Here is a 25214-nt window from a genome sequence, read left to right on the forward strand (position 1 = left end):
CCAGCCTTTGGTGCAGTCTGAGTTTCACTCTTTCTTCCCATCTTCTCTCTCTACCCTCAGCCCAAGTCCATCTCTGAAATGTCTTCCTTCTAGCATCCCTTCCAGGAAGGTGTCTGTCACCCGGGTGTCTCTTGCTGAGCTAGAAGCCTTATTTCTGTGCTACAAACATCATGCTGGGCTGAGCGGTATGTGATTCCTGGTCTGTCTCTCTCTTGGGCACCCCTTGAGAGAAGAAACTGAGCGTATCTGTCTTCTGTATGTGCCCAGCACTCATCCCAGTGCCTGGCACATAGTGGGGATTTAATAAATGAAAACCATTGTTCACTGTAGTATTTCGGCCCAAACCATTACCCATTTAGCCCATTACCACCAGTGAGGGGTGATGGTGGTGGTGAAGGAAGGCTTGGGGAGTTTCAAGTAGTATGAGAGTCCCCTAATGTGTTCCCTTGCTAAATTTTAATCATTCAAGCAACAAATACATACTGAGCACCTATTGCATATCAGTATAAATGTTAAGTGTTCCTATTCCCTTTTTTTTGGCAACTTACTATCTTGATAAATGCATATCACTCTATCACATTATAAAACTTCTTTATCAGGATATATTGCTTATTGTTTGCACTTCAGCCCTCTTCCCACCAAAATATGAGCTCCATGATTTTTGTTCTTGTCAATGATATGACCAAGTACCAAGGAAGATTGAGGTGTCATTACTAGAACAGGGGAATGAGTGCCGGGCAAGCAAGTCAACTGTCCAGTCAGCAAGGAAATAGCAAGTCAAAGACCCAGACCCAGAGAAGTGAGCTGTTCTGTCTGAGGTCATAAATGTGACTGGGGCAGAGCTGGGCCTCCAGCTCTTGGGCCATGCTGGTCCCAGAGTGCCTTCAAAAAGAGCCCACTGGGGCCACTTGTCTAGCCTCCTGCTGCTGAACAAATCGCGTTCCCTGGCCACCCCTGCAGATGCTGATCTTCTTTTCTCAATGACTCTGGTTAAATAGCAAACACCCCAGCAATTTGGGAAGTTGTGTTTCAAAAACATCATTCCTGCTTCAGTTACTGACCTGAATTTGATTCTGACAGTTCTGAGAAGGAAAAAAAAAGGCAGGGGGAGCGCTTTCTAAAAAATTTCTTTTTTAATGATCCAGAGCCTCAGATTTGTGGTCCAACTAGGACTAGAGATCCTAAACTCATCGCATGTTCATGGAGGAGGGTGTTCCTAGCAAATATCTAGGGAAAAGATGAGAGCAAGTCTACCACAAAGTCTAGCACTAGTTATCACTGGTACTCAGAGGGGAGTCATACCATTCACTGACTGGGTAAATAGGGCAGACCACATTTCTTCTGATGCACTTCCAAACTGCCCTTGGGAGAAAAAAGTCATGGCTGAGTTCACTAGAAATAAAGACCATGTAGGAGAGGCTCTGTTTCATCAAAAATATGTATAAACTATAAACTCTGTGTATAGTATAAACTATAAACTCCATGTGTAAACTATAGTCCTGGCAGTACTCCCCAGAAGTCTAAAGTCTTCTAAATGCTTCCTTTTGCTTGAAGGACATGAGGCATCTTGCCGGACCCGGACTCTGGAGTGATAACCCCTGTAATCCAAGGGCTGGGGTCTGGAGGATTCTCACCCTTAGTGGATGTTCCTCTAACCCTTAAGGCCAGATTCATGAATCAGGGGCCAAGATCACATCAGCTCCAAGGAGAGTTTTTGTTCAAGTCTGATTGGTTTGTCACCCTGAAGCTTCCCAGGTGGTGCTAGTGGTAAACAATCTGTCTGCCAGTGCAGGAGATGCAAGAGATGTGAGTTCAGTCCCTGGGTTGGGAAGATCCCCCAGAGAAGAGATATAGGCTACCTGCTCCAGTATCCTCGCCTGAAAAATTCTGTGGACAGAGGAGCCTGAGTTGGACACAACTGAGCGACTGAGCACCCACTGAGAATGCCCTGCTGTAATTATCAAAGCGATTAATGAGGAAGTATCATCTATTTCATCCAAAGTCATTTGACAGTATCCAGCACTGGGCTTCCCTGGTGGTTCAGACGATAAAGAATCTGCCTGCAATGCAGGAGACCAGGGTTTCATCCCTGGGTTGGGAAGATCCCCTGGAGGAGGGCATGGCAACCCACTCCAGTATTCTTGCCTGGAGAATCCCCGTGGACAGAGGAGCCTGGTGGGCTACAGTCCATGGGGTCACAAAGAGTCGGACACGACTGAGTGACTAAGCATAGCATGGTAGACAGCACAGTGCCTGGCTCATAGGAGGTGCTGGATGAATACTTACTGAGTGAATGAGGAGTTTTTCAGAATCAAGCTGTTCTTTTAGTGACCTTGGCTGAGGAGTTGCTTCATGTAAGGACAGACCCTGGGCTTCCCCCACCCTGTCTGGGGGGCATAGCAGTGTCTAGAAATCTGAAAACCTCCACTTCTCAAGACAGTGCCCCAGCCTCTGCGCTGATGCCGCCTCACGCCTCCTCTAATGTGTTTGCAAACCAGTTGGAAGCTAATCCTTATCGGTGGGGAGATTTAAGCTGTTATCTAACAGACTGCTGATGGATTAGCAAGGCTTTCAGATAAAACCTTCAAGGGGTTAGAGTTTCATTTCCCCCTCACGCTCTTGGGGAGAAGAACTGCTGCTTCACTGTGGCCATGTTTGGGTCCAGCAATGAAAAGAGGAGAGGCAGGGCTGGGTGCTGGGCAGCAAGGTTCAAGGGAAAGGCCGGATTCTGGTCCTGGCCCAGCCACAGTTTCCCCCGGGAAATTCTGAACGAGACACCAAATCTCTGGGCTTCTCTTTCCTCTGCTTCAAATGGGAGATAACAATACCTACCTGACGGGTATTATACACATGAGATGAGAGCAGTGACATGAAAACCCTTTAAAGAAGTTAAAAGTACTTCCCTGTGTGAGGCTATTATTTTCCTGCCATGGGAAACAGACTGCAGGGCTGAAGCTGCTGCTAGAGACACAGGACTGTTGGGTGGGACGTTTGAATAGGGCTCTTTGGCCTACATTTGCTTAGAGTGTAATAGGGAAGAACCTATTTGACTTTAATTGGAATCTGTGCCTTTTACTTTAATCTTCATAGTCTATCGTTTTTGCTACAAGTTAACCACTAAAGGGATATTGTCAGTAGCTTCAAGTATACATGATGGCCCATCTCTGGGGACCTTGCCTCCTATGCCTGAGCATGAAGCTGAAATACCTTTGTTTAGCTCACAGGAAACATCCTGATCAGGCTTACCTGAGAATAAATGCAGGCAACAAGAAATCGATATGTGCCCACTGAAGTCTGGGTGGAACCCGGAAATATTTGTGATAGTTTATTGCCTTTTAAACTTTTTCTCTTCACCTACTCCTCTATGCTTCATAAAAGAAACTAAGATCCAAACCCGGGCAAGATGTTTCTTTGGAACACTGGTCCACTGTCTTCTTGGTCTGCTGGGTTACCAAATAAGGTTGCTATTCGTTGCTCTAAGAAGTCATTTCTCGACTTACTGGCTAGTCATATGATGAAGAGATGAGCTTGGACTCCGTCACAAGAGGAAACACAAAGTGGGACCTTTGCATTCTATCTGTGGATATTATGGTGAAGAAATGTGCGGCAAGTACTCCTCTGAGGAGTGGAGGACTCAGAGGCTTGACATCCAGACAAGATAATGTCATGAGCGACAGGCCTGGGAGACTAAAGCAAAAGTCCTTTACTTCAAAGGACAGGGACGCCGGGGTTTGTATAGGGTCCAATCTCCCCTTTTCCTTGATATGCCTCAGCCTTGAGAGGAACACATTCAGGAAAAGAAAGGGAATAAAGTTTTGTATAGAAAGGTTAATCATAAACTCAGTAGAGGAACTCAGTTCTAGGGGAAATCGACTTCAGGGGTAGATCTTCCACCAGTTTCCTGACCTTTCTGTGCCACCGTTTCCTCACTTGTAAAAGGAGAATAATTATAATATCCACCTCATTAGGCAGGATCTGAAACCTGTGCTTAATGAAAGGTGTCTGCCATTTTTATTATGTCAAGACTTTGAGGATGTCAAGGTTTTAAGGAAAGGGAAGAAGGTCTTTTACGGGGGAGGAACAGTAGAAGCAGAATCAAGAAGATGGGAATGAACTGAATATATGCAGACAAAACAAATGGGGGGCTGGCCTAAGGGAAGAGAGGCCATGGCGGGGTGCTACCACTCAGCAAATCTTCCTCAGGCTTCTTGGAGGTGCTGGGGCACCACAGTGAGCCACAAAGGCGTGGGAGTCACGGTCAGTTCTGTAACCCAGCAGGAACCTCCGGGCCTTCGTGGAAAAGATGGGCCCACCCCCACCATGTCCTCTGCGGGCTTCTGGTCTGTAGAAAAACTCTAGCCTCCTAGGCCCTCCCCGAGTTCCAAAGAATACATTCATCAGAAAAGAGGGAAAATGCAGAAAGGAAAACAGTCAAGCAGGACAGAATAATAGGAAGTTAGCCATTAAACAAAGTCAAACTCCTTTAGTTCCTCCTCCGAAGTCCTGAGCCGTGCTTAGTCACTCAGTCATGTCTGACTCTTTGCAACCCCACGGACTGCAGCCCGCCAGGCTCCTCTGTCCATGGGGATTCTCCAGACAAGAATACTGTAGTGGGTTGCCATGCCCTCCTCCAGGGGATCTTTCTTCCCAACCCAGGGATCGAACCCAGGTCTCCTGCATTGTGGGTGGATTCTTTACTGACTGTCTGAGCTACCAGGGAAGCCCAGGAATACTGGAGTGGGTAGCCTATCCCTTCTCCTGGGGAACTTCCCGATCTAGGTATCGAACTGGGGTCTCCTGCACTGCATTCTTTACCAGCTGAGCTACCAGGGAAGCCCTCTGCTGAGGCCATATTCTGAGTTCTATCCTTTGAGTTGTTTTGCAGAGACTGAAACTCCTACCAGGTGGGAGAAGTTAACTGTGTGTTGAACACAGCAGGTAGACCCCAGACTGGTTGGAACCAGAAGGTTATGATGTTGACTCCCATTACCTCACCACCAACCAATCAGAAGAATGTCCACAAGCTGGTCACATACCTCCTAACTCTCCAACTTCACCCTTTCCCTGAAAGCCATTGGGGAGTTTGGATCTTTTGAGCATGAGCTTTCTGGATTCCTTGCTTCAGTTCAGTTCAGTTGCTCAGTTGTGTCCAACTCTTTGCAACCCCATGGATTGCAACATGCCAGGCTTCCCTGTCCATCACCAACTCCTGGAGCTTGCTCAAACTCATGTCCATTGAGTTGGTGATGCCATCCAACCATCTCATCCTCTGTCATCCCCTTCTCCCTTTGCCTTCAGTCTTTCCCAGCATCAGGGTCTTTTCTAATGAGGCAGCTCTTTGCATCAGGTGGCGAAAATACTGGAGTTTCAGCTTCAGCATCTTCAGGACTGATTTCCTTTAGGAATACTGGAGTTTCAGCTTCAGCATCTTCAGGACTGATTTCCTTTAGGATTGACTGGTTGGATCTACTTGCAGTCCAAGGGACTCTCAAGAGTCTTCTCCAACACCACAGTTCAAAAGCATCAGTTCTTCAGCGCTCAGCTTTCTTTATAGTCCAACTCTCACCTCCATGCATGACTACTGGAAAAATCGTAGCTTTGACCAGATGGACCTTTGTCAGTAATGTCTCTGCTTTTTAATATGCTATCTAGGTTGGATGATTTTTAATATGCTGTCTAGGTTGGTCATAGCTTTTCTTCCAAGGAGCAAGTATCTTTTGATTTCATGACTGCATTCACCATCTGCAATGATTTTGGAGCCCCCGAAATAAAGTCTGTCAGTTTCCATTGTTTCCCCATCTATTTGCCATGAAGTGATGGGGCCAAATGCCATGATCTTCATTATTTGAATGTTGAGTTTTAAGCCAACTTTTTCACTCTCCTCTTTCACTTTCATCAAGAGGCTCTTTAGTTCCTCTTCACTTTCTGCCTTAAGGGTGGTGTCATCTGCATATCTGAGGTTATTAACATTTCTCTTGGCAGTCCTTGCTTGTTACCCTGTGATAAATGCTGCATCTTCTTCATCACAACCTGTTGTCACTAGATTGGCTTTACTGCACACTGGGGGAGCAGACACAAGTCTGATTTGGTGACAGTTCCAGGATATGACCCTTGAAACCAAGCCAACTGAGGCTCAGTGAGATCACACCACATGGATCATGTGACCCTGAAACCAAGCCAACTCTGAGGCTCAGTGAGATCACACCACATGGGTCATGTGGTAAGACCATGTGTAATTTTGATAATATTTAAGGGGCAATTTTAAAATTGTACCTAAAACTTATGAATCATGGCTCTTACTCATATCTGGAGTTAGAAATGTATATAAATCATATAGTAGTTTAAAGAAAATAATATGAGTGCTTTATCAGCATATTTTCAGAATATTAAAAAAGCCCTATGTTCTTCCTCCCCCTTTACCCATATGCTTACCTGCACTCACAGCACACACACCCATGCACACATCCACAGGCAGACACCCCATTCTCACACATGGTGCAGGAGTTTGTCCTTCATTCTGCAGGCAGTTGTGAAGAGGTGCCTGAAAAGGGGCACGGCATAATGAAAGTGATCTTTAAGAGGATTACTCCAGCTGCACTGTGCAGGCTGGCTTAGAAGACAGAATGAGACAGGCAGATCAGCAAGGCGGCTATTACTGTAATTCAAGTTAACCAAATCCAGTGCCTGTCTTTTTCTTATTTTCCTCAATACTGATAACGTACTGTGGAGTTCAGCAAAGTCTTATCCTACTGAATGTGTGTCCCAGTCCTTGAGGCTCTCTGGTGCATGCTTCCCACCCCATCGTCCGCATGAGCTCAGCCCTCCCAGTCAGTCTACATCCAGGATAACATTGAATCTAGAAGCCCTTCTGATAAAAAGCCTCACATGTAAGAACTCGGGAAAAGAGCACACATAGCTGGGAAGGCAGGGGGCATCTACGGAAGCAACTGATTGCAGTATAATGACAACAGCAATGGTAGTAACCATTTTCCGAAGGCTTATTGTGTGCTCAGCTGAGAACTTTTCAGAAGTCATCTCATTTAATCCTCACCATAACCCATGAAATAGCTATCATACCTTCCCCACCCCACATCTGCAGACAAGGCAGTTGAAGGTATGACATTATAAGAGGTGAAGCTGGGCTTTGAACCCAGCATCAGGACACGGGGCACCTGCACTCCAGCTATTGCATATCCTGCTTGCCAGAAGCCCCCATGGGTCCCTGTCCTTCTCTGTACCTTGGTTCAGAGGCTTCTTGCACATGGAGGACAGCTCACAGGGTCTTTTGGAGTCTTGATTTCCTCATTTTTAAAATGGGGGACAGTGGCCTGGGCAACACATTTTGAACAGTGAATTGTATTTAGCAATTGAAATCAGATGGCTTCCAATAAAGTTGACAGTGGATTAGATGGTTCCTGAATTATTTTCAGCTTGGACATTCTAGGCGCCTTTGTCCTCGTCACTCATTCTAATATTTCCCCCTCTCTTAACGTGCCTTGGATCAGCCTAAATCCTCTCTGTGCGTGAACTCATCCACTTTTATGTGCAAATTCATCTCTCAGCTGCAGAGAGATGAAGTCCGCCTGTGCATGCCTGTGTCTGGGTGGACTTGTGGCTTGAGGGGACGTGAGGGATCTAAATGAGCAGATGGAGCTGCTGAAGATTAAAAGCACAATGTGGAGTTGGAGACGGACATGTGAGAGGGGAGTGATGCTCGGGCTGAGAGGAAGCGGCACTGCTGGCAGACAGCCACCCTCACTCGGGGACGGGAGCCCAGCTCCGGAATTGGGCTGACTTGGGTCTGGGGTGGCTGGCAGGGCACAGAAGCAGCTGCTGCCCCCACGCTTTGCTGGTACCCACGGGCTCTCCCTCACCTCTTGCAGGAGCAGAGACCAGAAAGCAGTCAGAGAAATGGGATCCTGGTCTCAGGGCAAATTCAGACCAAAGGCCAGGCTGGCTCCAGGGAGAACCCATTCTTCATGTTGCCTTTTTGAAATTGAGATTAAATTAGAGGTCTAGACAGAATGCCATTCAGCAGGGCTTCAAATCACAGCAGCTCAGGGCTTCACTGGCATGTGGCGGGCAGCAGCGGGAGTGGGAGCTGTCACCTGCGGGTCCTGCTGTGACCTGCGCCTCCTTTCCGGGTGCTTATGGCCTGGGGCGAGGGGGAAAGAACAACCATTGGAATCAATGGGCTTTCGGGATTCTAAGAAGGTCAGATAGCAAGTGGCAGGGAGCATCTGTGTGGTGAGGGGGATTTGGGGTATTGATCCCAGCATCCACAGCCCTTACTGCACAGGGTCCTGCCCATGTAAACGCAGCCTGGCTCCAGGCCGGGGAAGCCCTGGGCACCTTGTTCCTGGTAAGGAGCATTGTGGAACCTCAGGGAGCCCTGCTCAGAACCCCACCCCACCCCACCCAGGCCTGGTGCCTTTAGACCTCGCTGCCCACGGACAAGTCTTGAGGGATCCTCGTGTTTGCCGTTGGGTATAGGAGAGAGGGAAGAGCAGACATAAGAGCCACATAGCTGCTTGCCTGCCTAGAGGTGAGTACCTAGGAGGGTGAGCAGATTGCTGAGGGTGGGAGGGGGACGAAAATAAGATCATGGCAATTCTGGCTTAAAAATAATAGTCCCTCTTAAGAGAATGCCTTCTATTTACCAGTCACCCATGCCAGGCCCTGCATATGGGTTAAATCCAAACCCAAGAACTCTGTTAAGTAGGGACTGTTTCTCCCATTTTACAGAGAGGAAACTGAGGCTTGGAGAAACTCAGTAATTTTTCCCTCAGGCCATGTTTAGTAAACCGGAGTGCGTTTTTTGCTCAGAAGGGGTTAAGAACCAGGCCGGGGTCAAATTCTGACTCCCTAACCTACCTGCTAGGTGGTCCTGGGTAAGAAGCACTGATTGTCTTCACGTCTTAAGTTTCTTTACCCACAAAGTAAGTGAGATAATGCCCTCCTCACTGGTCTTTGTGAGGCTTACAGGGGCTGGATCTTCAGACACTTGTGACAGTGCCTGCAAGAGACCTCGGGCAGGACTTTCTGCAGGCTGGCTGGTCCCAGCCCAGGAGGACTAAGAGCCTCTTGCTTTGAGAAACAGAGGGACCTGTAAATGTTTTCCTCATCTCCAATTACTCTCTCCTCTTCCTGGGCCTTGTGGAATCTGTCTTTTCAAGGCATTCAGAAAATGAGAACTTTTGCTGAAAGTCACCTGGCCTCAGGAAGCTTCAGGTAAGTACTCTCTTCTCTCAGTTCTCCAAGCCAGGAAGCTCTTGTCCTAACAGAAACTTAAGAAAGTGCCTACCATAGCATGTCCTGCCCTTTCCTGTCGCTTCTTCCGAAATCCATTAGCCTCAGTGCAGCCTTGCTACCTTCTTGCACCACTGGCATCACCTAGTCTAGGACAGCAGTTCACCACCCAGGGCTTGACTCCTCTGCCGTGGCTTCAGGGTGGTTACTAAGCTCCATCTCGGTCGCATCTCCTGCTTTGGCAGGTAGGTCCTTCACCACTAGCGCCACCTGGGAAGCCCTGTCCCACCTCTTTAGGATGGACAATCCCACTGCCCGTGGAACCAACAGACTGCTTTCCTGGAATAAGCCGTGATCCTGAGGGTGGTCAGGACGGTGCTCGTGTCTCCTGGCATGAGGAGAGGTGCCCCTCCTTCCACATGGAGATCGTTTTTCCCAGGCTGCCTGGGAGCCCCCTGTGGTAGCGTTGTGTGAAAGGCCATGAGACCAGGGAGGGCTGGCTCCGCAGAGATGGAGACTCCCATGTGTAAACCATTTCTCTCCACCTGCGAGAGGAGGGCGCGCCTCCGGTACCGCCAGACATTCCTGCAAAGCAGAGATGACAGCACTTGGCAGCTTCTCCAAAGCAAAGATAATAATATAATTTGACTTTCCCCACTCTTTGGGGAAAGAGATTACATGGATAATAGCCGTTTTCAAGAGCCAGGGAGGAGGAGAGCAGCCAGAGAGAGGGAGGAGGAGGAGGTGCCTGAACTTCAGATCTGAAAAGATGGGTCTGCTAGTTAGGGGCACAGGCAGCCTTCTCCATTTTTAAAGCTCCACTGAATTCTCTCCCCAAAACTGCAAATTTCGCAGCCTCTAATTTTCTCCCCTGTGCTCTGTTTAGCACCAAGCCGTCTCCCTCTGCAATTCAGGGACCTCTTGAAGAGTGTTTGTTTGCACGATGGGCAAGTCTCAGCCTCCGTAACGCGGCCTGTCACTTACCGGCCACCCAGGGCAGCAGCACTAAGTGCTCCAGTGAGCCTGACCCAGAGTGAGATTCTTGGGGCTACTCGTTTCCTTCTAGCCCCCAAAGTGCTAATTATCTCTCATGGTTCCAGGAGCAAAGCTCTTCACTGAAGCCAAGGGCTGTCTCACTTGTGAAGACCGATTTTGTTTGGGTGTGTTGCATCAGATCTCTCAGGAGGAGGATCTCCTTTCCTACGTGGTCCGAAAACATCTGGTTCTGGACTTCCCTGGTGGTCCAGTGGCCAGGAATCCATCTGCCAGGGATTCGATGGGTTCAGTTCCCGGTCTTGGAGGATTCCACATGATGCAGGGCAACTCAGTCTATGCGTCACAACTCCTGAAGCCCCTGGGGTCTGAGCCTGTACTCTGCAATGAGAAGCCACTGCAATGAGAAACCCATGCACTGCAATGAAGAGCAGCCCCTGCTCGCCACAGCCAGAGAAAGTCCAAAAGCCTGTGCATGACAACAAAGATCCAGCATGGCCAAATAAATAAATTTTTGTTTTTTAAGTCCACTTCTGATTCCTTAAAGGACATGTGCTTACCCTTCCCCAAGGTCCCTCAGATTTAACTCAACTAACATCATAGTCAGCTCCCCCCATCTCAAGATAGAGCCTGGAAATCTCATATATTTGTGTAGCATTTTGCAATTCCTTGTGCCTTTACCTCTAAAACTTGATTTAATCTTCACAGTAACGTTGGAGATAGGTTGGACAGGTATTAACTCCAGCTTTTCCAAACGCTGCAACCAGGCCTCAGAGAGGTTAAGGGACTCGTCTAGTCACATAGCTGCCAGGTAGCAGGGTAAGCAGGACCACAGATTTTTGGAACTTTGGTCTGGGACTCTTTGGCATTTGCTATACCATGAAGGTCCTGCCTCCTATCTGAAAAGAGTCAACTGATTGTACTGAGAAGTGGAAGAGCAGTGGCCCTTACTGGACTTTTTGCTTCGGGACTTGGGATCCAGAGGTGACCCTGTAAGTTTCAGAGTGGACCTGGGGCAGCTGTAAGGGAGCAGTGCCTTTTGGGGATGGGAGTGGGAGAGCAAGGGGTGGGGGTTAGAGAAATAGATTACATCTGTGTTTGTGAGAGTTCAGCACAGAAAGAGATTCCCCCTGCTTTGGTACTTGAAGCAGAAGGCAGTTTAAGAGAAGGGCATGTTACAGCATCCTTGCATGGGGTAGACAAAGGCGCCGGGTGGTGCTTGCAGGAATGATTCCCCTGAACCTTCAAGAACTCTCTGCCAGGGAGCTTACCACCCACCACTCACCCCACTGAATTAAAGACCTCGTGCCACAATGGCAGGCCAGGCTCAAAGAGACTACTGCCTCGCAGATGTCATTAGGGCTGTGTCTTGGCACTTCAGAGCTGGAAAAGAGAGGTAAGTCATTGCTGAAAAACCTGATGGTTCTAGTGCAATGCCAGCAGAAACAACAAAAGGGGCAGGACAGGTATTAGGCAAAATCTAGTTCCCAAATAGACTCATTATTTATCAGATTCTGGGAAAGTCTCATGACCAATAAAAACCAACTGGCAAGCACTCTGAAAATCCACGTTCAGGTCTGGAGCAGATATTCAAAAAGTCTTTATTAGCATAGGAACAACCAGAGTGAAGTCATAGGCAAAACCCGTTCAGACGCCACATCTCTCAAGAACTCTCCACGTACTTCATGGTAGAGTTGAGAATTTCCATCCCATGAAGCTCTCTCAGCAGAGCAGCAAACCTGTTATAATCAAAGCACAAACTCCAGGATATAAATGCCAGAGCACAGACATCTGGTGCCCAGAGGCATCCCCCTGGCTCAGGAAGAAGCTGGCTGGGAAGGCGGGACGGGGCAGATGCTATTTCCCTGAAGATCAAAGTGGGGAGCCCCCAGGAGGCCCACGGAACACAGCAACACCCGTTGTGTGAGTGGGGAGCCCCCAGGAGGCCCAGGGAACACGGCAACGGCCACTGCGTGAGTGGGGAGCCCCCAGGAGGCCCAGGGAACATGGCAATGCCTGCTGCACTAGTGGCAGATATGCCAGGGACCCGTTGGGGCCTGCTTTCCAGGACTGCCTGGCAGGCTGCCATGGTGAGCCCATCCTAGTTAATGCACCTTGCTTTCTGTAGAAGAAAGCTTTCATCCATTCCTTCCATTTGAACAATCAGAACTTGGAAGGACTTTAGGTATGATCTAGGCCAGCTCCCACATTTTCCAGAGGAGGGATCGGAGGGTGAGGCTGGGCGAGAAGGAAGCGAGCTGGCCACAGCCCCTCCCTGTCTGCGGAAGGCACCCCTCCGGGGCCAGGGCTCCACGCTCAGGCACATGGGCACCTTCCAGGAGCACAAGGATCAGGACCGAGTGGAGTGGGAGCCCGCGCTGAGACGGACACGGGCACACAGAGGCCCCGGGCCTGGCTTGTCGGGTGCTCTGCGTCGGGCTGCCCCCAACCCCGCTCGCCTGTTTGCCCCCGCTCAAGAACATACCCTAGGGCCCTTCCATATGCTTAGGCCCCAAGCAAAAAAAAAAAAAAAAAAAAATGAAGTTAGAGGTTTAATTGTTTCTGGAAAAGCAGAGGAGACAGAAAGGCAGGAGAGAGAGGTGGGGATGGCACGAGGAGAGGGAGGAAAGGAGAGAGGAGACTGCGGGAGCTGAGCAGAGAAGATGATGGCTGGGGGTGCCAGGAAAGACCCCTGTCCCATGCTGTGTCCCCTCCCGGCTTCAGCCTAAGCGCTCCCCAGTGTCCTGGGCAGGGCGGGGCCGGGAGGGAGGGGTGTGGTTCCTCCAGAGAAGGAGCTGGCTCCCCTTGTCCTTGAGTACCTGGGCTCCGCAGTGCACAGCTTCCCCAGGGCGATGCCCGCGTTCAGCTGCACGGCTGTCTGCCGGGCATCGCTGCCTGCCAGCTTCAGGAGGACGGGCACGATGTCCGTGGACAGCAGGGACGAGGCCGCGCGCGGCACCTCCATGCAGTTCCCCAGGCAGAGGGCGGCGTTGCCCACCAGGATCTCGTCCTCCGAGTCCAGCAGCTGCATCAGAACCCCGAGCTCTATGGGGCGGAGGAGAACAGGCAGGGAGGCTGGCAGGGGGACGTGGTGGGCACAGAGAGGGGGCGGTGGAAGGCCGGCCGTGGCACCCGCTCGACGAATCCCTACTGAGTGCGCCGAAGCTCCTCGGCTCCTGGCCGGGTCTCTGAGGGGCCTCAGGAGCCCCCAGCCCTCAGCCGTCCCAGGAACGCAGGCCCGGCCTCAGCCAGGTCTATCCTCTCTACCTCCCGTGCTGAACCTCTGCGCTCCTCTCGACATCCCCTGCTTGAGCGGGAGACCGGGAGCCGCCGCCCTGGACTTGCGGGCCTGGGACAAGGCTCCACAGGGAAGGGTCCTGCTCCCCACTAGGTGGGCCCCCTCAGTTCCCAAGGGGTGGGAAGGTGAGCAGCAGCAGGCCCTGCCCCCCTGACGGCAGCGGTTTGGTGATTAGATCACAGCCGCATTGAACTCCCCATCACGCGTAGTCACAGGTGTTTCCCCCGGGAAGGGAGAGGACCCGCGTTAGGTCGTCTAAGGAGAGTGCTTTGGAAACGATCTTAGTTCGAGTTGTTTCCCAGCTGAGTCTCTAGCATGGGTGCCGTGTCCATGAGCTTCCGAAGGCTAACTAAAGGCATTCAGAGCTGCAGGTGAGGCGATAGGGTCCCGAACACACTGCAGGAGAGCGGGGAGGCATGGGGCAGCCTCCTCGGTCTCTCCTCCCTCCTCGCGCACAGCGCCCTCTGCAGCTTCGAGGCTAGACTAACCTCCAAGTTAATGTGGGCTCTGCTTAATGAAACGATCACTTACTTTTATCCAGTCTTATCACTTCTTCTCGTGCTTCATGATAACTATTTGTGCAGATGGCGAGTATCTTTACTGCGTAACGTGACGCAGTCTGGCCTCCTGCCTAGATTTCAGAGTGCAATGAGAATAAGAAAACCAATGCTATGGTTGTTCCTGGCCGAAAATGACAGTGAGCAGCTGGGATTACGCTCATGGCTTTTTTTGTTTTTCCCTTAGTATTCTTAGCTTTTATTTATTTATTTATTTTTTTCCTTAACTTCTGAGAGAGTGCTGCTGACAATACGTGTGCTTCCGGGCAAGGGGGCTTGGTCCCTGCTGGGGTTCAGAGTCACTCACATCCTCCCTAGAACGGCCTGCAGCCCCCTTTAAATGGAGGCCTGTCATGGACACCCGAGTAATTATCTGTGGAAGGCTTTAGGAGTGAGGGGCTGAGAAAAGAATGATGCTGTCAATCGGCAGATCTACCAAGAATGGAGGCAAAGGCCCTCCCATGTCATTTCACCATTTGAGAATGAAGGCTGACTTGCTAAGGCTGCAGGCTGACAGGTCTGCATAGAGAACGTCATGAACCTAGATCATTTTAAGAGGTGATAACTGTCAAATCGTAACCATTAGAATCACCCTATGCAGGGGTCTTTAAATTGCATGTGTGAGGAAACACATGCATAATGCACACACATGTGTACATGGAATCAGCAGGCTCCGGTGGGTATGCAAGAGTGATACCAAGTAAATGATGACCATCACCCATGTGGCAGCCTAAACTCAGACCCATTCTGCCCCCTCGATATCACCCCTGCCCCAGCAGAAGCCCCCTCACAGAGCACCCTTCTTGGTGCCACTCAGCCTAGGCGTTTATGAATAAGTCTCCTGTGGGGTCATCAAGCTAACTCAGGTGAGTGAACCTCACTGGGCATGTATACTGCAGCTGGGATCCAGGATGCAACCTAGTAACTGATCTCCTGGATCAGGAGAATCCAGCAACTCTTGTGCTCTGTGTGTGTGCTCAGTCCCTCAGTAGTGCCTGACTCTTTTGACCCCATGGACTGCAGCCTGGCAGGCTCCTCTGTCCACGGGATTTTCCACTGCACTCATATTGCAGGGAAAATCTGAACATCCTTTTAAAAATCACGTGGTTACTCTGAAGCCTGCATATTTCATAAATGGAGTTACCCCCCCAAGCTTTCCAGGAAACTGGAAAGAGCATTGTGAGCAGGAAAACATGAACAGAACCAGGGCCTGAGAAACCTTGTTGAAGCCACTCAGACCATCTTTTTTGAAGACAGAGGCCATGCATTTTTTACAGTTAGGCTTTAGTGGTAAGCATTTTTATGGATTTGCCTAATGAATGTTATTTGTCCAACAATCTTCCATTGCTGGTCAGAGTAGTCTAGGTGAATAGGCAGAAGGGAAACCTCATTCAAGAAGGCTAGAAACTAGCAGAGGGGAAATAGCAGGACCTTTGCTGAACAAAGCCCTCCTTTATTCTGTTCCCCAGATAAAAGATGACACTCCTGGAAATTCAGGGGGTTGTAACTAATGAAGTTATTTTACCTTCAGGAATTTAATCATCTTCTTCACCACTCCTGCTCTGAGGGCCTCCTCAACAATTTTCAGAGAGGAAGAAAGGGTGCGACTGAGAACACCAGCAGCTCTCTGAGTGAAGCAGAAAGGAAAGGGTGACTAAATGTTCCCACGGGGAGAGGGGCAAGAAAAGGGTAGGGCATTAAGGGGTGCAAACTACTTCGTACAAAATAAACAAGCTACAAGGCTACGCTGTACACTGCAGGGAATACAGTCAATATTTTATCATAACTATAAATGGAACACCACCTTTAAAAATTGTGAATCACTATGCCATACACCTGAAACTTACATGAAATTGTATACCAACTAGCCAACGGGAATTTGCTGTGTGGCTCAGGAGACTCAAACAGGGGCTCTGTATCAACCGAGAGGGGTGGGATGGGGAGGAAGATGGGAGGGATGCTCAAGAGGGAGGGGGTGTATGTACACCTATGACTGACTCACATTGAGGCTTGACAGAAAACAACAAAGTTCTGTAACGCAATTATCCTTCAATAAAAAAATAAAAAGAAAAAAATTTTATACCAACTATACCTCAATAAAAAATTTTTTTTTCTTAAAATGCTGATGACGTTTTAAAGTGAACAAGTAGTTTGGTGAGGCAAGAATCATTAGTGTTAGATGCAAAATATGTACCTTGATTTTAAAAATGCAATGGCTGAGTAACTGATAGCAAGTCCTGATGTTTACAGTAAAGCTACTGGGTAGCCAATTCAAAATGAAGGCTGCCAACACGGCCCTCGGGCACAGAGAGGCTCAGCTCATTCCAGCTTAGCAAAGGACCAGCATTCACCCCTCAGCAAGAAAGTCCTGCCCTGTATTCCTGTGGGGCTCTGATGTCAGCAGGACCCTTATTACACGGCAGACTTCCTGGATTGATCCTCTGGGACTTTTATCTTTCCTGAATCTTTTTATTCTAATTTCTAGGAGACTTTATTGATTTGTATTTTCCAGTTCTGAATTTTTTTAATAGCAAGCTGTTACTGTTTTATGGCCCTAACACCATTTTGAATCTTTCTGAAGATACAAATGATAGCTATTAGTTTTTTCCTCCCTTTCCAACATCATCTCTATTTTTTTTCTGGACTCAAATTTTCTGCTTACTCTGCTTTGCCTGTTTATTGGTATGGCTTCCCTGAAATGCCTCGTGACTCTCAGCTTGCAAGTCACATCTATGAGAAAAGCAGTTATGTCTGGGTATGCGGTGTTTATGGGGCGTCTGTCCACTCACAGGTGGAGAGGTGGCACTCTCAAATACTAGAAAGTAAACATTCTTTCTCTGGTCTTTCAATTCCTTAAGGGAAAAAAAGCTCATGTTTTATGCTCAAGGAAGAGCTGCCTGGCTACCAAATGCAGCCCCCTCATCTCCTACTTCTGTCTTCTGCTGTACGTAGTGGGCAGTTTGAATTCTGTCTTCTCCATAGAACTGCAAGATACACAGGTCGCCTGCCAACTGTGCTCCCCTCATCTGCCCTCTACACCAAGGTGCTTCCCGTGCCGCCTCATTATTATCAGTCCTGCAGCTGTTCTCCATCATCCAGAATTGGCTATAGTAACTTACCCATCAGTGAGATAACTTACCCGCGAGGTCCACCAGCCAGAAGACCCCAAGTCCCCAAGAATAGCGATGCTTACCACTTTGGGGCTCATGCAACTTTTTTGAGGATCTGATGAAAACTGTGGTGCACCCCTCAAGCCCCATGAAAATGCACATAAACGCAGAATTTTCTATACAGTTGCTGGGGGTCTCAGGGAACCTGAAGAACCCACCACCTCTTCCTGGAGCCCAGGTTAAACACTTTGCCCTATAAGTCTGGATTGACTGCAGGGAAGTTGTCAGCTTGCTGGTCACACACAGGATTCGCTGGACCTACTCAGAACCTCTTCACAACCCTTGAACCAGTCCCCAGGCTGTGACCCTTGAAGGGCTGGTTTCCCAGATCTGCCCTGGATGTGACCCCAATTGTTTCTCCAGGTTTAGAGGCCTAATAGGCTGACCTAATAGGCAGAGAAGTTGGGGTGATTCCTAATGTAAGTGAAGAACACATCCCAGGATGATGGCAAATAGCCTCTTGAATCATATCAACACTCTCCTCCTGATATACTGTGCTAACCACAGGCCTTAGTTTTCTTATCTAAATGTCAGAAACAGAAGCAAGAAAGCCATTCCAGAATTTATCCCCAAGGCGGCTAAAACCATTGTGTACAAACTCCTCCGGAATCACTGGCTTTAAAATATGTGCTCAGCTTTTTTTGACTATGGAGAAAAGATTCTAAATAAAATCATTTGACCTGTCCAAGTCACACAAGGATGGTTTGATATGGGACAAATCAGATAGATGAGCTGGTGTCAGCTGTGAAGCTCCACACCTTCAAGGAAAAGGATTCTGAACTAGAGTTCCTAGATCCCAGGGCATCCACAGATGGGCACTGTGGGGGGCAGGGTCACCAAACCCCCTGGACCTATAGGCAAACTCAGTATTTCTGTGCTTACGGGCATCGTTTCGAGGAGTATGTCTGACCCATGCCTCAGAGAGTCAGAACAAGCTCAAAGGCATGGTGACCACAGAACAAAACGAGAACAACAAAGGAAGCGGTTTCTGGATTTCCCTGGGGGAAGCTTACTGTGAGGATTCCTCCATCCTGGCTATTCAGCAGAGACAGGCACTTCTGGCTCACCTCCATGGCCCAAACCTACAACAACAGGCAGCGCAAGAAGGAGCTTGCCTCTCCCCGTCACAGTCATCTGCAGATTCCTTCTGGGTGCTCACGCAGAACCAACCGCTCCCCACTCCCTTCTTCTCACCACGGCCAGGTAGGTCCCCATCTCCTTCACAACATCTGCGACTGCTCTCATTTCTTTCCCACGTCCATCTTCCCCAACTACGAGGGCCACATCACATTTGACTGTGTAAACGTGGAACTTAGCACCGTGCGCAGTGCCCTGAACACTCAGCTGGTTTGCAGAATGAATAACTGACAGAGTGACTCATCCATCCCTGAGCAGAGCAGGGGTGGAACCTCCACCCAGTGTTCCCCATTCCCAACGCCAGGGTTTGAGTCCCCTGCTTCCTGCCTCTACAGGGCAACGAGAGCAGTTCTAAGCAACAGAATGTGTTATGGTAGGGAGAAAAGAATCCGGTACCTCAGAGACAAGGGGGGACTGAAGACACAGGTTCATCACGAGCCCCAGGAGGGCATACATGACGTCCCTGAACAGGTCCGCATTCTCCTCACACTTGGCCTTGGGAAACAAAACAAGGTGATCACGGATCTTCCTGCAGCTTGTCATGGTCACCTGTTCCCCTTGGCGATGGTCCCAGATCTCTCACACTCCCTAAATGGCCAGTGTCATGAACTGAAGTGAGGCAGGAAAATCAGAGACCCATTTATAGCACAGAGTGTCTGGCGCCTCTGCTGTGGGGCTCTGGCCCTGCGTTCAAATTGCAGAGGGAGCTGCTGAAATGGGTGCTCAAGCCAGCTCCACAGAGAACCCTCCAGACGTCTCTAGGGTGGAGGAGACTTGATCTGGAGAATTCTTTAAGGCCAGCTGTCCATCAAATCTAGGGTCATAGAAGGGGTAAGCCACTGGCCCCTGCACCCTCAAACAGAATTTTTAGAAAAGTCAGATAATTAATGAGAAGCCCATGGCCCCAAGGCAGGTAGAAAACCAGCTCTGAACAGAAAAGCTGAAATACCATGAGACCCAAGCAGGCAGCCCTAAAGTCTTCGGAGGCAGACATCTGTCTTTGGGCAGCAGCCTCAGCACTGAAGTTCCCCATGATGGCAAGACACTGGCAGAGAGCTGATATGTTGGTGACCTTGGGATCTCTCTTCTGAAAGAGAAGGAAGAGAAAGCGAATCTGCAGAGAGCAGAGGAATAATGCCGGGATCATCTCCAGGGGTGTCCTTCACGCTCCAAAACGTCTGGGAACCAGACAGCCTGATGTCACATGGGGATGTCAGTGGGGTCACGCCGGCAGAAAGGAAGGAGGCACACAGCGGGGCAGACCCCAAAGTGCCCCGGCCTGGTCCCAGTCACTCCGCCAACCAACTGGGGCACTGGGGCAAGTCCTGTCCCTTCCCAGAGCTTCCATTTCCACATCTGTGAAATACCAGGATGCTGTTTCACCCTCAAAGGACCCCTGAGAATTCCATGGGTCACTGGGGACAGGTCTCATCGCAGCATGCTCTTTTGGAGGACTCCCCCGCTACCCCCCAACACTTGCACCTTTCTCCCTCATCGACTCCAACACCACACCTGCTCTCCTGATCAGGATGACAATTCAGGGGACAGGGTTGCATGAGGTACTTATGACTCTGGCCACCTGATGTGAAGAGCCAACTCACTGGAAAAGACTGATGCTGGGAAAGCTTGAGGGCAGGAGGAGAAGGGGATAGCAGAGGACGAGATGGTTGGATGGCATCACTGACTCAATGGACACGAGTTTGAGCAAGCTCTGGGAGTTGGTAATGGACAGGGAAGCCTGGCGTGCTACAGTCCATGGGGTCACAAAGAGTTGGACATGGCTGTGTGGCTGAACAACAACAGTTCAACAACTTATGACAGGACTTTGGTCAGAAGGGGACTGGTGGAGACTGACAAACTCTCCGCCATCACCGCCTACAGCCTTCCTCCCCTGCAACCAGCCCTGCCCATGAACCTTCTCCACCTGCCCCCACAGCAACTGTTCCAAGTGTAAATTCCAGCTGTGAATAAACGATCCATCAACCCGAGAGGCAACGGGAGTTCTAGGAGGCAAACCCCTGTTGAAACAGCCCCGCGCACACTCCCAAGAGGGTCTGTCACAGGTGACAAGACAAGGGTTTGCTCACCAGCACACCTGTCAGCACCGGAAGGACGTCTGGAAGGCTGGTCTGGAACCAGACTTGAAATCTGTCAAGAGAACATCAGCCATGACTTATTTCTACATTATGCAAAGTAAAACATCAGTGCAGTGTTTTGGGTAACAGAACCGACAGTCCAGCAGTGGGCCCCTGTGATTTGCTCCTGTGTGAAGGAGTCAGTGGGAAGCAGAAAAGGTCGTCACTGGGTAGGTCATGTGGCTTTACTCTACTTCTAAGCCTGGAGACTGACCTTTGATGTGAAACAACACATCGCAGAGGGTGGCTCTCTTCTGCAGAAGCTGCTGGCATCCTGAGGTTTCTGCAAGTTGACTTCGCACCACCCCTGCCCTCCCTGGCTCCGAGTTACACAGTGTAAGCACATTTACATGTCACAGCTGTCAGGAGGGCCCCATGGCATGTATGCCTCCACCTGATATTCAGGCTAGTACTGCCCCCAGCCCCTGCCGACGGTCAGTAGCTGGCTACCAGCACGAGGATCTCTCACGCTAGATGACCATTTCTATGTAAGATGCCATAATGTTGGCGAGGAAATTAAAAACAAGACGCATTAAAAAAAATGAAAAGTTATGAAAATCTTTACTGTCTTCTCCAGCATCAGCTAAAGAAAAAAACAAAGGCAGGAGGCTGGCTACCCATTATGGCCACTGGCAGCCCAGGAGGGCTCCCCTGTGTTTCCGTGTTTCTCCTCCCTCCCCATCCCTTTCTCTTTTTCCTCCCTCCTTCTCTTTCCTATTTATTCAACACACATCTGCCAGGCAGTTCCCATTAGGTACTGATTGGGGAAGAAGCTTCACCAGCACACAACAGTGGTAGGTTTGCTTACTGTGAGAGGTGTGGTTCTAAGTATATGATGGCTTCCAACCCTGTTGAGGGCCGGGTCCCCCCTGCATGCAGAGGGATTGGGACAGAAGTGGTGACCACAGCCCTTGGGGACATCAGCTCTCCTACGCAGGGAATCCTGTGATGCTCAGTTGGCCTAACCTCCCGTGTGCCGCACATTTTAGAAGATCAGACGGTGCAGCGGAGGCTGAAGAAGAGATGTCAATTTCTGGCAAGAAAAATTACCTTTCTTGCAGAGCCAAGTCTGTGAGCAGTCCCATGGCTAAGTTGGCCTTTTTATCTGAGAAGTCAAGGAACGACACCAGCGCTTCCAACAACCTGCAACATACGTAACACCTTCAGGGTGGGCTGACCTCCAGCTCACAGCATCCCCAGCGAGGGGGCCTGGTGTGGAGACCAGGGAGGAGTCAGCACCTGAGCGAAGTGAGCTGAGAGGGCTGCTCATGCCCCCAGGAAGCCCAGCCCTTGCCCGCCCCAATGAGGCAGGTACTTTCCCGTGAGAACAGTTCTACCACTTAATGTGCGGTTCCAGGGGGGTGAACAGTTTTAACCTGCGTTCACTGATCATCAGACGCTAACTTGGAAGGCCTCTGGTGCCTCTACCATGTGACTCCGGCTCGGCCAAGCTGAATCACACAGATGACATCCAAATGGCATGCTTACTAACGTGCTGATGACTCAGTGGGAGGTCCCTTAATGAAGCGGGGGATGGATTAAAGATTTAACAAGATTTTGACAGGTTGCTGAATACATGAGATGAAATTTCAGAGAGTTAAACTTAAAGTCCTTCCCTGAGAGCTGGGAAATCTGTTTAAGTAACAGAATTGGGAGACCTGGTTGATAACTGACTCACATGAAAAAGACTTAAGATTTTTAGCCAACTGCAAACCCAGGATATGAGCAAACAGTCTGGTGCGCCTGCCACAAAGCATAATGGAGTATCAGGCTGCCTTAAGGGCTGCCCAGCACCAGGACGATGGAGTGGAAGTCACGTGTCCATCCAGCAGACCCATACTGGGCACCCACAGCCTGCCGAGTGCTGCACTTGATTCTGGGACACCGGGCTGAGTGTCTGGCCTCCTACGGTGATATGTGTCAGGTGACAGGATAGAAACAGGCACATGCCAAGTGGGCACGGAGCCCAGCTGGCAAGAGCTGCGGGAGGATGGAGATGAGGAGGACACTCCCGCATCACTCGAAAGTGGAGCATTGGCTGCTCGTCCCTTTGTCCAGGCAGTCAACAGCTCTCGCTGGCACTGACTGTGTGCCAAGTAGGAAAAAGACAAGGCCCCAGCTCCAAGGAGCTTGCAGGCCCGCGCCAGGCATGTGGGGACAGAAGCTGAGCATCCGAGGCAGAGGGCACAGCAGTCAGAGAGATGACGAGGCGTCAAACGGCAGAGGCACACTTGGGGACTGCTAGTGGTTCCTCACAGCTAGTGCGTAGGGTGTGCTGCTAGTGGACAGGGGGCAGCCAGTCTGGGTCACAATGGACTGTCTACGGCCTCCTGGAGTGTCTGTACTCTCCCTGGGCAGCCTGAATCCCAAGTGTGGGCGGTGGATGACCTGCCTGGTGGGGGTGTATGGACAGGGGTGGGCTGCAGGCTTTTCAGGCCCTCTCGGTCTCTGAGTGAGAGGAGGTTCCAGGAAGTTGCATTTTATAGTTTTATTTATGTGTGTTTGGGGGCTGTGCTGGGTTGTCATGGCTGTGTGGGCTTTTCTCTAGCTGTGGTGCAAGGGCTTCTCATTGCAGTGGCTTCTCTCGTTGCGGAGCATGGGCTCTGGGGTGTGTGGGTTCAGTAGCTGCCGCTCCCGGGCTCTGGAGCACAGACTCAGTAGTCGTGGTACCCGCTTAATTGCTCTGAGCCTGTGGGATCTTCCTGGACCAGGGATCAAACCCATGTCTCCTGCATTGGCAGGTGGATTCTTTACTGCTGAACTACCAGGGAAGCCCCGAAGCTGCATTTAAATAAAGTCCCCAGGTGACTCCTAGGCAGTCTATTTCTCAGAAGTTCAATAACTAGTCTGGTAGGCAGTAGAAAGTCCTTTCAGCGTTTTAAGTAGGAAAATAACAGGACAGATGTGCATTTAGGACAAATCCCTTTGGTGGCGCAGCAGAGGGGGATTAGAGCAGGTGGCACAGGAGGCAGGGAATCCAGTGGGGGAGAGCTGGGACCGTTCAGACAACCAAGGTCAAGGCGTGAGCTGGGACGGGGCAGAGGAAGGCGTACAGTCGACAAGAACAAGGCCTCATGATGACCTAGAGGGCGTGCCTGAGACGCTGCAGGAGGGAGAGAGGAAATGCGTCCAGGAGATGCTGAGGAGGCAGGACTGACAAGTACCATCTCCTGAGGGGTGTGGGCAGGGAGCCAGCCAAGGAGCTCCCAGGATTCTGGCCTAGGCAGCAAGGCAGATGGAAATGCCACACAGGAAGACAGGAAGTTCAGCTAAGCGGTGTGGGTTTGAAGAACTACTTTTGAATCACTAAGTTTGTGATAACATTACTAAGTTTATGGTAAAATTACTAAGCTTATAATAAAATTACTAAGTTTATGATAAAATTACTAAGTTTATGATACTTGGGATGTTGTGATGGAGGTGCCCAGTGACAGAAGGATGCTTCCTTCTAACATCTGAGAGAGAGACTTAGACATGATAACTGGGGCCATGGACAAGAAGAAGGCCAGAAGAGGATGTTGGGGTCCCTGACCTGGAAAGATGACAGCATAAAGGGGCTTTAGAAGGAATAGCAAGGGAGCCAGGGATAGCAGAGGGTAGGAGGAGGGCCAGAAAGAATGATATCATCATAAGCAGACGCCATGAGGCTACAATGGGAGATGAAGACAGAAAAGAACCCATCAGACTGGGTTCTTATATTCAGGAGCACGGCCTCCAGTCACCCACATGTATGGTACTGGGTTTATTTAGCAGCTTGTTCTGGGAGGGAGCTGGAAGACAAACCACCTGAGGAATGGTTGAGGAAACAAGGATGCTTGGGCTGGAAAATGTCAGTGTCTTCGGACACATCCAGCAGTGGAGAGAGGGAGAGTGGATACAATCCGTAGGCCTTCGACAGACAGAACCGAGGCCTCAGTACAAAAGGCAGACCTGCCCTGGGGTGGTGGGGGCAGGCAGCTTGTGTTTGGTGTAAGGAATCATCTTCTATCAATCAGAACTGTTCCAGAACTGGGCACGCTCCTCTCCTTAGCTGGGGAGAGACCCCCCACCTATGAGCTGCGTGGCACCCACCCCAGTCAAATGGAGAAGAAGAGAATGCAAATGCTGGAACCTTCCCTGCAGCGCCTCACACACAGGCCTTTTGGGAAACCCCAGAGGGGACACTGTGCTGGGTGGGGCTGGACTGGATTGCTGCTGTGGTCCCTCCACACTGGGGGTTCTGCAAAAGCCCAACCTCCTCCGGAGACCGGTCAGGGTTCCTGCTGTCAGAAATCATTTATTTCCCTCAGTTCAGATTCTTCCCTCACCAAAGCAAACCTGTTTTCTTTAGTCTTGCGATGAATACTAATTAACCTAAGTGGCACAGAAGAAGAGCTGGGGTCTAAGATTCTCTGGGTTTTGTACTTGGAGACATAAATGAGACAAATGCACACCCTGACTGGATACAGATGGCAGGTCTGTCCTTTTTTCGTGGCAGATGTTCTGCTCTGCTGACCTGCCGCTGATGGAAAAGGAGAGGTACCACAGGTCAGAAAATGGTCTAAATGACCAATAAGTGTGCTTTCCCCTTAGTTTAGGACCCTGAGCAATTAGACCCAGAAGAAAGAAAGTGATGCAAAAGTCATTACTGAGCCCAAACCACATGTCAGGCATGATACTAGTTGCTTTCTTTGAT

General features: G+C 49.9%; 1 protein-coding gene across 3 annotated transcripts in view; it reads right to left on the bottom strand.

The window, feature by feature from the left end:
• Nucleotides 1-11812: 11812 nt before the first annotated feature.
• Nucleotides 11813-25214, bottom strand: part of TTC12 (tetratricopeptide repeat domain 12) — a 49059-nt gene continuing 35657 nt past the window's right edge. For 2 of the 3 annotated variants that reach the window (XM_020911925.2, XM_020911926.2), the window contains exons 14-22: nucleotides 21590-21682; nucleotides 20492-20552; nucleotides 19354-19491; nucleotides 18801-18899; nucleotides 18281-18349; nucleotides 15623-15724; nucleotides 14072-14171; nucleotides 13062-13287; nucleotides 11813-11981 (exon numbers count right to left, since the gene is read on the bottom strand). In XM_020911925.2, the coding sequence (XP_020767584.2) occupies nucleotides 11906-11981; nucleotides 13062-13287; nucleotides 14072-14171; nucleotides 15623-15724; nucleotides 18281-18349; nucleotides 18801-18899; nucleotides 19354-19491; nucleotides 20492-20552; nucleotides 21590-21682 (964 nt within the window). In that variant the 3' untranslated portion in view covers nucleotides 11813-11905. The remainder of the gene's footprint in view (nucleotides 11982-13061; nucleotides 13288-14071; nucleotides 14172-15622; nucleotides 15725-18280; nucleotides 18350-18800; nucleotides 18900-19353; nucleotides 19492-20491; nucleotides 20553-21589; nucleotides 21683-25214) is intronic. The other variant, XM_020911927.2, reaches the window with a different exon arrangement.

The sequence above is a fragment of the Odocoileus virginianus genome, chromosome 10 (assembly GCF_023699985.2).
Source record: "Odocoileus virginianus isolate 20LAN1187 ecotype Illinois chromosome 10, Ovbor_1.2, whole genome shotgun sequence".
Lineage (NCBI taxonomy): Eukaryota > Metazoa > Chordata > Mammalia > Artiodactyla > Cervidae > Odocoileus > Odocoileus virginianus.